This window comes from Siphateles boraxobius, unplaced genomic scaffold (genome assembly GCF_051911475.1).
Source record: "Siphateles boraxobius isolate OS27281-9 unplaced genomic scaffold, OSU_SipBor_1 32, whole genome shotgun sequence".
Lineage (NCBI taxonomy): Eukaryota > Metazoa > Chordata > Actinopteri > Cypriniformes > Leuciscidae > Siphateles > Siphateles boraxobius.
The window spans coordinates 3478972-3493504 of NW_027508942.1; the positions used below are offsets into that span (position 1 = coordinate 3478972).

Here is a 14533-nt window from a genome sequence, read left to right on the forward strand (position 1 = left end):
CTGTATAATAGGGCCCGCCTTGAGTTACTTTGTGTTGTGACCTAAATGACTAAGTCAACTTTTTTTCTTTGTACACAAACGTGCATTCTTCTGCATTTTTCCCAAGCCTCTGCACACTCTACTGTTTTGCCTTTAGAAAAACCTGACCTTAACTACTGCTGCACGTGGTGTGTGTGTGTGTGTGTGTGTGTGTGTGTGTGTGTGTGTGTGTGTGTGTGTGTGTGTGTGTGTGTGTGTGTGTGATGCAATTGGCATCATGCCCAGCAGTTTGTTGTCCTGCAACACTGTCCCTTTTGAGTCACAGAACAGACACTTCTTATGCCAGCATGTGTGTGGGACACTTCTGCCCCCACACTAATCATATGACCAAGTGACAGGTTGGTCAGTTTGAGAAATTGCATACAATGTAAAAATAGGATTTTGACTGTAAAAATGCTATAGTAAAAAGAAAACTGTTAATTCATTTACAGTAAAAAACCCATAAACTGACATTTCCAGAATTCCCAGTGTTGCTCATCTTAAAGGGACAGTTCACCCGAAAATGAAAACACTGTCATTCATTTCTCACCCTCATGTTGTTCTAAACCCATAAGACTTTCGTTCATCTTCAGAACACAAATGAATATCTTTTTGATGAAACGGCCTTGTGTTGCGCAGTGTGTTTGAGCTTCTGCAAGAACCAATCAGGTTTTTTCTTGCGCATCAAGCAAGTTCGGTTGAGCTTCTGTTTATGTTCTCTGATCAATGTTTCTATGTGAATAAAAGTCTAAATTCAATCTGTTCATCATATAAAGTAACAAGTTTCTTATGAAACTTTGGACTAAACCACTCATTTCATATGGATTATTTTTACGATCTCTTTATGAACTTTTTGAAGCATCAATGTGTCAGTTGTGTAGCTGTCAATGGAGGGACAGAAAGCTCTTAGATTTCATCAAAAATATCTTCATTTGTGTTCCGAAGATGAACGAAAGTCTTACGGGTTTGAAACGACATGAGGGCGAGTAATTAATGACAGAATGATTTCCCATTTTTGGGAGAACTATCCCTTTGTTAAATTAATGTCTATCGCATTGTTTCATTGTCATTTGTGTTATCATGATGGTGTTTTGTATTTATATGCATTGCACTACGCACTTTCTATATATTAGTGTTTATTTGTGATGAGCTTTGATTCATCATGTGGCTTTCTCTTGTGTTATTATAGTGGATGTCAGTGTATGTTAAAGGTATAAATTCTGGCAACCAGAGTAGCATTTATTTTCTGTAAAAACAAAAGGATCTTTTTTTTTCAGTGTATGTACATTGTTTTATCACAGTGCCTTGATTGAAAATGGGCTGTTATGGATTCAAGACATTTGTGTCATTTATCTGGGTAGGTTTAGTTTATTCTTTCTTTATTATTTATTAGGCTCCATGCCATTATCTCCATGTGAAATCATGAGTAAATATCTATTTGTGATGTTAATCACCAAGTTTCAGATTAAAATGGGTCCACCAGATGGAGACATTTACTCAGAGCACAGCTGTTGGTTATAAGGTCTGTGTCCGAAGAGAACGAATCTCTGCCTTTGGGAATATGAAGGCTGTCATCTTTGCTTTTCCTTGAAACATTTGTTATGTGAATGATCACTCCTCACACAACATGCTATGAAAATATCAGTATATTTTAATTGGTTACTACATTTTTCAAAATAAAAGTGCCAAAAGGGGCTTTTTGTGGTGATGAGACCATTTTTGGTTCCCCAAAGAACATTTCAGTGAATAGAATAATTTTTTCCTTAGTGTTAAGAACATTTTAATTTGCCCCTGTTATGCTATTTTACAAGTATAACCTAATTTTGTTTTGGAATCTCCTAAAAGGCATCAAAGGTCAAAAACACTTTAATCTTCTCATAATATTACATGCACATCAGCTTTCTTCTGAAAGAGTCTGAAACAGTTTGTTTTAAGATTCGCTCTCTCTAAACCCCTCCTTTCTGCAAGCCTACACTGCTCTGATTGGTCAGATGGTCCATTACCATATCTGAATTTCAGCTCTGAAGGTTTCCTCAATCCTCTGCGATTGTAAGGACAGTAACGATGGTGTCGATCATATCATTTTTTGGAACGGACATTGGAAGATGATCGAACCGAGCCTCCATCGCAAGGACAACTTGAGCAGGACGTTTCTCATTTGTCGCACATTATGAGATGTCTTCTACATCAGCATTAAAGGTACAATATGTAGGATTTTTGCAGTAAAATATCCAAAAACCACTAGGCCAATGTTATATATTTTGTTAAGTTGATTACTTACAATATCCCAAATGTTTCAAACAATTTGTAAATCGTGAGAAAATTGCGATTTTAACCAAGGAAACGGGACGAGTGAGCAGGTGTGAGGAGTCGCCAGTCAATGACGTCATATCCGTGTTAGCCTCGGTTTCTGCCAGGTTTGACCTCGTACTGCCATAGTAACCATGGCGACAGACGTTGACGACTGGCCCGTTATGCCTAGCAGGACGCTCACGCTGTTGTTGTTTTGTTCAAACATTTTGGACCATGGCAAGCAGACTTTGAGACAAAAAGAGGACTAAAACGAAGATCAACATCTTTCGAGATGCCGAGAGATCCACGTCTGCGGCTAACTTCGACTTTACAGAGACGCGAGTACTGCATGTACTTTTAGACAGGTGAGCAAATGTACATAAAACAAATGTTATCAATGTTAATCAATGTTATTTAGTTCAACATGATGAAATGTTAGAATATGATCTGTATGTTATTCTAATGTTGATCTAGCTTACCGTACTTAGTCTCATACAGCCAACAAACAACCTAACTAACAACATTCAACACACTCAAATGCAGTTTAGTGTGATAGTATAACTGTTAGAGCAAGTGAAACAGCGCTGCGTTACCTCAAGTTTGATTCGTCTAATAAACTGTCCTGTGTGTGTATTAATTCAGCACTTGCGTGTAGTTCGGTAGAATGAAATGTCCTTGTTCTTTTATATCCGCGGGACTCGCGTTGCGGTTGGCGCTGGTGTACGTCTAGCAATCGTGCCCTGCTTCACACCACAGTCATGTTAAAACATTAATGTATTCACTCATCCATAAAAGATCCATCAGCTCGACGACAAGATCCATAATTCAGCTTAATGTGGAATATACATCATCAATATACGCCTTAGTTATTGTAAGAGGTTAGCGACCCTGGTGGCGAAAAATCCTACATATTGTACCTTTAACAAGTGTACCTGTATGTCCATCAAGAAACCGATTTCTAATTTATTGCGGTCCACATGTTGGAAGTGTTTCATTAACTGTATCAATAACAGCGCATACGTTAGCCGAGCACTAACGTGAATGACTGATGTAACGTAACAGTTCGTAAACAAAAATTTTGCTCCATCCTTTATCATTACTCAAGGTATTAAGAACAACAGGCAATCTGCATCAATTGACACAGTTTTAGATATAGTGGCCCACAACTGATTAGCAGAACTATTTCAGTAAGACCTACACATTTCGAACAGCATGTAGAATATATATATATATATATATATATCAGTAATTAATCATACTTACAGGTTTTCAGATTCAGATGAGCATGTTGGTCCCAATAAAGTGGGTACTGTCCCATCTTTAATAGATAGGCTAAGCGTTTTGCAAATCCCACGTTGACCCTTGCAGTAAAATGACGGGAACACAATAAAAGGTTGGAGATATTAATTTTTTAGAAAAATTAATTTCAACCACTGACTCTTCACATCCTCGTCCTTTGGAAGTGCATATGGAGAATTTACTTTGGTAGCGCAGATAACAGCATCTTCTCGACACAACACAAACCAACTACAGTGTTTGAGGACGGGTCAAAGTAGATGTTCAAGACCATAGGCTGGCATTGTGTAAATTTGTTACAACCTATGTAGATGTGTTATGGAAGTGGGACTTGAATTGTTGACAACTCATTTCAGCAGTTCAGAATCGATTCTTTCTTTTTAGGAGACAATAACTTTACATTCACAAACAGGACTGCACTTTTGTCCAAAGGAAAGGTTCAATGAATGTTAAAGGTTCATCCTTGAACTGTAAATGCAAATAAAGAGGCTTTAATCTTTAAGAGTGTACTGGTAATGTATTGACAGTAGTGTAATGAAATTACATTGATTTATGTGAAGGTTGGGAGGAAAATATTTAGTTAGAATCCCAGGTATAATTTCCTGATCCATCTATGCTGTCATTATCTCTGAATATCAGCTCTCAGCACGGCTTTAGGGTCGGCGGGAATAAAGAGCTATTAAAATTCAGTTGAGTCGAGGTCAGAGCGGCTCTATGCTAATCTCAGCCGGACTTGAAGAGCCCTCTGTTCTGGCCATAGGTCACTCGACTTTGGGAAATAACCGGTTTCCAGGGATGTGCACGTCAGCAACAAGTCCATCCCGTCGTGAGTGGGGGAGAAACAGGAGCGAGTCAATAAAATCGGCTCATTATATTTTCAGCATAAAGCGGATGCTTTATGTAGCAGCAACTGCAGCACACAGTGGAAACTTCACTGATTGCTAGAAAGCAGTGATATGATGACGATATTTAGGCTATGTGTGTTTATTTTCCACAATATTCAGTCAAATCATACTGATCTAGTATGGCCAATTTGCTTTAAAATGAAGCTGAAAAGTGTCCAAACCTCTCTAAACCAGTAAACAACTTCTAGGCTTGTTTGTTACTTCTAAAGGGCTCCTGAAATGAAATGTTTTTTCTCATTTATTTCTTCAGCCATGTGGAATTATAAACAGTCAACAGGCAATGTGTGTGGTCCTGAGTAACGACACAAATCTTACTGTAAACACACAAAAAATATTTAATCTTCGTGAAATGCTCAATCCTCTGTATTCGTCTTGGAAACAATAGCTGGTTCTGGGTTTAATGGTTTTTCCTCCTCCCCCAACAATGATTGAGTCCGAGAAAGCCTGCCGCTTCTCCGTTTAGCTATGATGTGATAACAAGCGGGCGGTAATGTAAATGTGCATGAGGATTGAGTGTAACAAGCCTCTGTCTGTGTATTGTCCGGCTTCTGACAGGGTCTTTTAATTGGTGCCGCAGCACTTTGATCACGCTCAGAGATTAAGTGAAGCTTGAGACCTATTATTCCTCAACTGCCATGGGAGTGCACATGAAAAGAAACCCTACTGAGAATTTCCAGACCAGTCCAGTGCATTGTGGGATAGCATGCACTAGTAGTGTATCCCTGGCTACTATAGTTGTTGTCATACTCTCACAGTAATTTAGTAGTTTTGCAATTTATTCATTATTAATGACAGCTGTAGACTTCATAAACAGGTTGAGGAAAGAGTACTGAGTGATTATATTTTAGTGTGGGCATTTACTGTTAGATCTAAGAGCTGTTTTACACGGCATGCTGGGAAAAGCGACAATTTTCTTATTTTCTTTTTAAACAGACAATGCACTCTTGAAAATAGAGGTCCTTTATTGGGATCAATGGTTTCTGGAAGAACATCTATGGAAACTTTCCATTGCACTGAAGGTTCTTTATAGTGGAAATGGGTTCTTAAATATTTTTAAAACTAAGGGGGAAAAAAACAGTTCTTCTTTTAGAAAGATTCTTTGGGGAACCAAAAATGGGCATCACTGTAATTTATAAACTGCTGTAATTATTACACAACAGATGAGATGCAGATGTGTTGAGGTTAACCTCATGTGTTTTCATCATGAGTCCAGCATCAGCTCATTTATGCATGAAGACCAGGAAGTGATGTAACACGGGGCGCTGCATGAACAGCATCACTTTAACCAATTTGGAAATGTGTGAACTCAGCATTATACATGGCCAGCCCGGCACGCTCCCCGGGTACAGTACGTCTTTAAAGGTTTTACAGGACAAACCCTAATTTTAAGGTATAAGTAGGCTACATTTTCACATGTGATTTAGGCTGTATCTGATTCTCAGTAATGGACAAAACTTGTATCACTTGAATCAGCAGATTTTCATAGTTTTAATGTATCCACACAAGCTTTTCATCTACATTCCAGCAAACAAAAATATTTTCTAAGAATGTTTTGCTAACGTTACTATTGAGTTATTGAAACTGGAAAATTTCCAGTTTTTAAAATGCTTTAAAAAGATGTTTTTTTCTTTTTCTTGGTTAGGCTATATGAACATTAAGGGAACGTTTCCATTTTATAATTTTGCAAACTTTATGGTAACGTTACTTTTCAATGTTCTCTGAACGTTCTGAAACGAGTTTATTTTTGAAGTAAAATAATTAAATCAGACCCTTGGGGTAAGATGGGCCACCAGAGTTAGTAGTGTTATTATGTTTAAATTGAATAATTATTGTAATTTATGAGGTTATTATTCAGTATTTCCATGAATCTTTGCTTTCATTAAATTAAATTACTTTCATCAATAGTTTATTTAGTATTTTGCATTTAAAAAACTATAAATATTAATAAGAATTATATCAGAAGTATTTTATACATTCTGTAAAAGTTTATCCAGGGGCGGCTTCTTACCCCTCTTTTATATAGGCAAATATTTGACATTTTGTTCTATGTTCAGCTAAATGAGCAAATGTTTCTTTAGTTTCCTATAATAACACATTTTCTGATGTATCATCATGTTGCACATGCTAAACTTGTATCTAAATATGTTATTATTTTCAAGTAAATGCACATTGTTCTTAAGGGGAGGGGGGGTCTTTCCCTATTCCCCATTCCCCATTCTACCCTATAATAATTATGAGATTACCACAATAAATTCGGGCAATAAATTATTCTATAAGTGTTACAAGTTGTGGAAGTAACAGCATCACTCTTGACATTGCATGACATCAATTTTACTGATCTAATTCAGTTTGTTAAAGACAAATGTGTGGATATTATTTTCGAGTTGGAAACAGGTGACGGATTTTCCCATGCGGAGGACACACCCTCTCCTGGCAACTTTAACCACTAGTGCTTCCCACGGTGATGCGCAGTGAGTCTCGCGCTCTGCACGCGCATTGAACAGCCTGTCCGGTTGTCGTGAGGGTAAAGAGCAGCTTTCAGTGAGTGGGAAAGTAAATGGGATGAAATGTCAAGTCAGTAGACCAGAAGGTCGAACATTCAAAGCTTCTTAACCGCAGCAGGTGGAAAGAGGAGGAAGAGCTCGAGGAGAGGGAGGAGGCGCGCGCGCGGAGTGTAGAAAGACCTCAGTGGTTTTATCATTTACCTGTGCATCTCATTTGCCACCTTTATTTTGATCGTTCTCACGCTGTCTTCATAATGGAGAGATGGACAGTGTGAAGAGAGCGTCAGCAAACAGGGAAAGGCTGTTCCGTACGCACAGACCAAGTGCGCAAATGTCTGCAATGAGAATGGATAGAGACAGAAAGAGTTGGCACTCCTGGGAGAGCTCGAGGACGGGCAGAAGGAGTGCTGTTAGGGCGATGATAAGCGATGTAGTGCATGGACAGCACTGGACCGTGATTCTCCTGCTCTCGCTCGCGCTACAGCCGCAGGTAAGCCGCCGATTACGCGCTATTTTCAGCCACCGTTTAACCTGCGTTGACTTTTTCCCCCGACGGTTGTGAGAGCTTCAGTGCAGTGTTGGTCGTACTTTAGAGGGGTGTAGAGGAGATTCACACCACACAAGTGACTTTCAGGGAGCTCAACTTTTCCAAACAGTTTCTGTCAGTTATTTTCTGGGCGCAGTCGGTTGACGTTCATCTCGCGCACAATTCGCTAACTACCTTAAAGACGTTTTCAGCAAAACACTAACGATTTTTGTGATACATTTTTTTGTTTGTATTGTGCAACCCCATAATAACGTGATAAATAATGACAGTAATTATTTTTATTATTATTTTTGTCGATGTACCGACACCGATCGCCTAGCTGTTGCTATGGTTACCGTCTTTTGACATGTTTAGCGATTTCTGACTAAACTTTTGTGATTGTTAAAATTATACTAAAAGCTATTATATACTTTAAAGACATCTTTCTTTGCCGAGATTTGGGGGGTTTAACCCTGAAATAGGGGTGTCAAACAAACCCTAACGAAAATTAACCAGGGTTTTACTGAAGTAAAACTATTAACGATGTTTTGTTTTGGCGGATTAATAACGTTACCATTTGTATAAACACAGTTTTACTATAAATACCATGGTTAAACTATGGTTAGTGAGGCATACCATGATCATTTGTGGCCATGGTCTAGTTATAGTAACCATGTTTTTTATTTAGTAGCATAGAGTAAAACCATGGTTAATCTTCGAACCTAATGCTGTGGCGTTACCGGCTGCAGACACCTGTTGTTCCATCTTTCTTTGTTTCTCGCTGCACTTGTCGCTCTTTTGGGCGTGTTGTCTCATTTTTCATGCAGATATTTAATTCTCATGCTCAGCTTTGGTGTATAGCCAACAATATATCTGACGCACACTGGAATTTGTTGTTGCAAATCTTTGTCTTTAATAGCCTGCTATTTACTCTGTAACTAGAGAAATTAAAAACAAGGCTCAGCATATTTGTGAGTGAAATGTACCCTGGTGGTGCACTGGCTTATTTGTTCAAGAACGCATCATTTTGCTCCAGTATATAAATGAGGACATTGCAGTTGTTTTTCTGTTTAGAGCGAAGCTTATTGTTAATTTCATTATGTTTAGGCTACATCAGGCAGTGAAGTAGTGGCTATTTTTATAAAGAGAAATGGGTCTCTTTGTGGGTATGTGATTTTGCTTGTGTTTGCATTCCCAGAAAACATTCAGTGACTGTAATTATGCTGATGATCAATTTGTACCGTCCAAATGGGTTAGAACACACATAATCACTTTTTCAAAATATGAATCTCTCTTATGGTTTGGAAAAAGAAGCCTACTCTGTTTAAAATGAATTAGCATCAAAGCCATAACCATGTCTTGATGTCTTGAATTAAAGGATTAAAAGAAATAAGAATGGTAAAATAAGTTCTAGGTCTAACTGTAGCCTAGTTGTGAAGTAATCCATTTAAACTCTTTGAAAATTATATTTTATTAAAAAATATGCACACATTCGCTCTTATTTGTATGTCAAACATGTCAAAATATGTCAAAAAGATATGCTCAACAATATGTGAAAAATATGTCAAGTGTCTTGTTTCTCATCACATTGAGTTATGAATGACATGTATTATGTAAATGATGGCATATTTTCAACTCAAAATGGTGAAATTCCATTAAAAAAGTTGAGTAGTTCACACATATATATTACTGTGGGTCTTTAAATGTAAAACAGTTGTCAAATATTAAATGTTTAGCTACCTGCATCTTACAACGCCCTCTTTCATTGTAAAAACTAAATCGTACCCAGTAAGCTCCGCCTTCTTTGATCTAATTGCCCATCATTTTGACATTGACGACCACTGAGGCAAATCAGCATAAAAATGTAACTTTCTGAACTTTTTGTCATCCTAACAACAAACAGAGCGGTGCATAATGGGAAGCAGCAGAGCAGCATTTAGAATATAAAATATTGGATGGGCAATTTGGCAATTTGTAATTATTATTTTGGGTTGGGTACATAAAAACAAAGTACATAATTTCTGAATCGACTCCCAATGCTACACATCCCACCGCAGCACCTGTTATTCCAGGCTTTGAGGTCTCGGCTGGGGTTGTTGATCTGACACCTCACCTGCTGTGGAGGGCAGATTCTGCGTATGAAAACCATTTGAGCTCAGAAACGGCGTGTGTGTTCTGGCGGGTGAACATACCTGTCCTGACACTGAGGGCATGTGAAAAATACGAATATTTTGGTTATGCAGTTTTTGCAATACGAGCTTTGGTTTTTCAATGCTTTGATGGTTCTTGGATCAGAAGTGCCACAGAGCAAAGAAGGTAGATGAGAAATGAAAGAAATCTACGGTTGGTTGGGCTATAAATAACAGGACTCAACAATAAGAATGGCCCAGTCAGTGACCTGAGGTCATTGAAGGAAATGTCATTGACCTATCCAGGCCAGTTCTGCGTTTTCACTAGCCTACTTCTTATGTTAATCAATCATGGTTAAGTGCTTTTATGCTTTATGCCAGGAACATTTGGTTTTTGTCTATTTGAACTTTGTTGCTCAATTTTATTTCTACAAATTTAAATATGTCACATATTGTACGTAGCCTATATGTCGTAGGGTTACATTAGTTATAGCTGACTTTGTCGAAATTGCAGGAATGACTTGTGATAATATTCACTACACTACCATTCAAAAGCTTGGGGTCGGTTTTTGAAAAAATAAAAAGTATCTTCTTATACTCAATATCATTACAATTTAAAGTAACTGTTTTAGACTTCAATATATTTAAAAATGTGTTTCTGTGATGGCAAAGTTTAAGTAGCCATTACTTCAGTCTGTCATTTGATTCTTCAGAAATCATCATAATATGCTGATTTGGTGCTCAGAACCATTTTTTTTTTGTTATCAATGTTGAAAACAATTCTGCTGCTTAATATGGAAAACGTGATAATAATTTTTTCAGGATTCTTTGATAAATAAAAAGTTCAAAAGAACAGCATTTTTATAACATTGTAAATGTCTTTACTGTCACTTTTGAATGTTTTTAATGCTGAATTAAAGTATTAATTTCTTTAAATAAAATCCTCAAAATTCAGAACGGTAGTGTGTATTAAAAAAATATTATAATCTTGCATATCTCATGCCATTGTTTTCAGAAAAATTGTGTTTATGAATCAATGAGCTATCCTATAGCTGTTATCCTATAAACGGAAAGAAAAATGTAATGTTGTAAAAAAAAAAAAATTCTTACGCATATATATGTTGCTTGCAAATGTTGCTGTTTATTGTATTTGTTGCCAGTTAAAGTAATGTAAAGAACTAATGACCCAACTGGGCCAGCTGAACATAATGATTTGTTGAGCCTGCAGTATATGTGCAGAAATTATGGCCTAAATGACACAGTAGTGTGTCAGATGACCAGGTGTGAGACCAGCATAGACCAGGTGTGTTCTGAAGTGCTGTGTTGGCTATAACTTCTTGTACTCAGACTGTGGACTTTAGCAGTTAAGTCCATTAGTAGTTGGAGGATAGCCATTTTAACAGTACAGCCATTCATGCATTGTGGGAAGTATTAAAAAGTGAAATCAAGAATAGTTCCTGGTTAAACGACTAAATCAGAAATGCAAAATAAAAATATTGTTTGCACTGTTAGATGCTGATGGCTCGGCAATCCCAGTCCGTCAAATGTAGTTGTCCCCTCAGAAATGCTCAGTATTCTTTTCATTTTCAATAGCAGCATGTCTTTGTCTCTGATGTTGGACAGCAGAAGTTCAGCATGATTCTTTGAGGGGTTTTAATGTCTCAGTAATGAGCCCTGTGATGCAGCTCCACAAGAGAGACTGCTGAAATACAGGTATGTTGGGAATGACCCTGGCAGAGGATCGAGGGAGAGGAAGAAAGAGAGATGGAGAGTGATGGCCGGTGGTCTATCTGCCGAGTGTTTGATGCGTCCATGTTTTAGGAGCAGGAATGGGACAACATGCCATGATGGAACAATGGGAGGACAGTATAGCCATTCAGCGGTCCAGCTCAAACGTAGGGTCACGGGGAGAGGACAGGCACCACGAGTCTTACTGTCTGACCCGGCTTGAAATGCCGTATTCACAGGAGATTCAGTGTGTGTTTGTTTGTTTGTGTGGGAAAGAGTGTGTGATGCTTCTGTTTTTTCTTGGATTTGCATATGGCAAAGACATCATGCAACTGTGGCAATGGTCTAAAATATCTACTCTATATAATAGCTAATGATGCCAGGGTCTAAAATACCCATTCATGACTTTCTTCTGCCCCTCTGCAGAGTTTTAGCAGTGTGTGTGTATGTCTAGTCAAGTCACCTTTATTTATATAGCGCTTTTTTCAATACAGCTTGTTTCAAAGCAGCTTTACAGTGATAACAGGAAAATAATGCAACAAAGGTTTTTTTAGAAGAAAATAGCATCATAGTCCAGCTTAAGTAAGTTCAGTGATGGTTCATTTTGTGTGTGTGTGTGTGTGTGTGTGTGTGTACGTCCTCTCCTCCTTAAGACAAAAATAACGAATAAAGGAACAAAGGAAGGTTTGAACACAATAATGAGAGAAGGACAGATCTGTTCCCAGGTGAAAAAGAGAGGAAAAGAGGGAGAGGGAAGGAGAGGGAAAGGTAGGAGCTGTGTAAATCTTTCCCCCTCGGGAGAAATGGAGAGAAAAGAAAGGAGGGGTATTGATATAAAAAAGAATGGAAGAAAGAGGGCAAGGGGATGAAGAGTAGGAAGTAACTAACACAAGGGATTAAGTAAAGAAAGCGTGAGAGAGAGGCAAGACATGAGGAGGTAAATAACCTGAGGGGAGAAGATGGAGATAATGAAGTTAAGTGAGCATGCAGATGAAGAGGGTGATTATAGCGCAGAAGAGGACTGTCCGTTTAGACACAGGGGATTTGCTTTGGACAATGTTATCGTCTTTTCCTTCTGTCTGTATCTGCCTTCAGATACTAAGACTACTAGAGTCATTAACTGACTGGATGAATGGGGTCTCATGAGAATTGTGTTTGTGTTGTTTTAAGGTTGTTAGATGTCAAGGAAACATCATTGTATACTGAATGAATACATCTGTAAAAAACAGATTTGAATGTCATGTTTTATTTTGAAGTCACATATTTTACTCAGTCCAAACCAGCAGGGGCTTTGAGCATTACTCAGAGCAAGTTCATCTGTGTTCATGCAACCACAGTACTTTTTTTTGTTTTGATTTTGTGGTAATGCAGTTGAGTGCTTTTCAATCTCCTGTCTTAAATGGTTAGTTCACCCCCAAAAATCATAATTTTCTCACACTCTGTTATTCTAAATTGAATTCGAATGCTCTATGCTCTCCTCTATATCAAAAGTGAATAGGGGACGAGTACTGTCATGCTCCAGAAATTACATTAAAAACACCTTAAACATGAATGTAGTAAGACAAGTCAAAGAAGTGTTGCATAAAATGTAATGTTTAATATCACTGACATCAAACCTGCTGCTTCACATCTTGACATGCCATATTTGAATGTATGTAAACTTCAGGGAGATTTGAGAGCTGTAATGGAGGGAAGGATCTTATAAATTCATAACTCAGATTATGGTATGGAAAAGAGCAGCTGGGACATTGGGTCTCTTTGCAAGCATTCATTACCCTGTAGCCCAAGACTAGTTGCCCACTAAAGCTAAGCAGGTTTGAGCCCCATGAGAACCCCTAAAAGGTTCTATATAGAACCTTTTTCCTGGCCATGCAGAACCCTAAAGTGTTCTTTTGATTGAACCCCTAAAAAGGGTTCTATATGGAACCTTTTAGGGGTTCCATATATGAAGCGCCTGATAGAACACTAGGGTTCTATATAGAACCTCTCTTCTGAGAGTGTGGTCAGTACCTGGATGGGAGTCTTCCCGGGAAAACCAGGTTGCTGCTGGAAGAGGTGTTAGTGAGGCCAGTAGGGGGAGCTCACCCTGTGTTCTGCGTGGGTCAAAAAAAGCATAGTCCTTCGGATGACACGTTAAACCGAGGTCCTGACTCTCTGTGGTCATTAAAATTCCCAGGATGTCCTTCGAAGCGGTGTAATCCTGGTCAAATTTGACCTCATGGCCTCCTGATCATCCCCATATACTGATTAGTTAAATTACTCTGTCTCCTCTTCACCAATAAGCTGGTGTGTTGTTGGCATTCTGGTGCAAAATGGCTGCCGTTGCATCATCCAAGTGAATGCTGCACAATGGTGGTGGTTGAGGAGATTCAACCACACTCAAGTCACTTGCACATGCGCTGTTGTACTCTCATTGCATAAAACATAAAAATTGGGTTGCACGCAGATAGTGGGTGCTGAAGTATACTTTGGGCTTTAAAGAGCCTCGACAAACTTGGGTTGAAATGTGTGTTCCCCTCGGATTAAATATCGCTCATGGCACCTGCACTTTATTAACAGGTGAAAAACTAAAACCTTTTATGAACTAAAAAAACAGAACAAATTTAGATGTGCAGTATTAAAGTGATATCATTGCTTCACGAGAGAATGTAAATTCTAAATATCTTTGGAGGCTGAATGTGATGCGTCTCTGTCTTAATGACTTCATTCACTCTGTCACTTCAGATTTCCTGTTTATTTAACCTTGCTGTTTTGATCTCCCGTAGGTTGTGTGTGCGGTGGGAAAATTTGAAGTGGAGATTCGACAGTGGCTGAACCCTCAGGGTTTTCTACAGAGTGGTCAGTGCTGTGACCCCCAGGCCAGCGGGGGGCAGCGCTGCTCATCAGGTGATCAGTGTGACACCTTCTTTAAGGCCTGTCTGAAGGAGTACCAGGTTCGGGTTTCACCAACCGGCACCTGTACATACGGCACTGGCAGCACACCTGTCCTGGGTGGCAACTCCCACACCTTACATCACCATGGAAATGAGGGAAGTGACAGCAGAAATGGACGGATTGTTATCCCATTTAAATATGCATGGCCAGTGAGTACAACTTATTTATCAGTTTAGCAAACACCTAAACAAGTGAAAATTT

The 14533-nt window shown here is 38.6% G+C and overlaps 1 protein-coding gene across 2 annotated transcripts in view; it reads left to right on the forward strand.

The window, feature by feature from the left end:
- The first annotated feature begins 6959 nt into the window (after positions 1-6959).
- Positions 6960-14533, forward strand: part of LOC143700863 (uncharacterized) — a 68875-nt gene continuing 61301 nt past the window's right edge. The window contains exons 1-2 of one of the 2 annotated variants that reach the window (XM_077194591.1): positions 6960-7505; positions 14164-14481. In XM_077194591.1, the coding sequence (XP_077050706.1) occupies positions 7278-7505; positions 14164-14481 (546 nt within the window). In that variant the 5' untranslated portion in view covers positions 6960-7277. The remainder of the gene's footprint in view (positions 7506-14163; positions 14482-14533) is intronic. The other variant, XM_077194592.1, reaches the window with a different exon arrangement.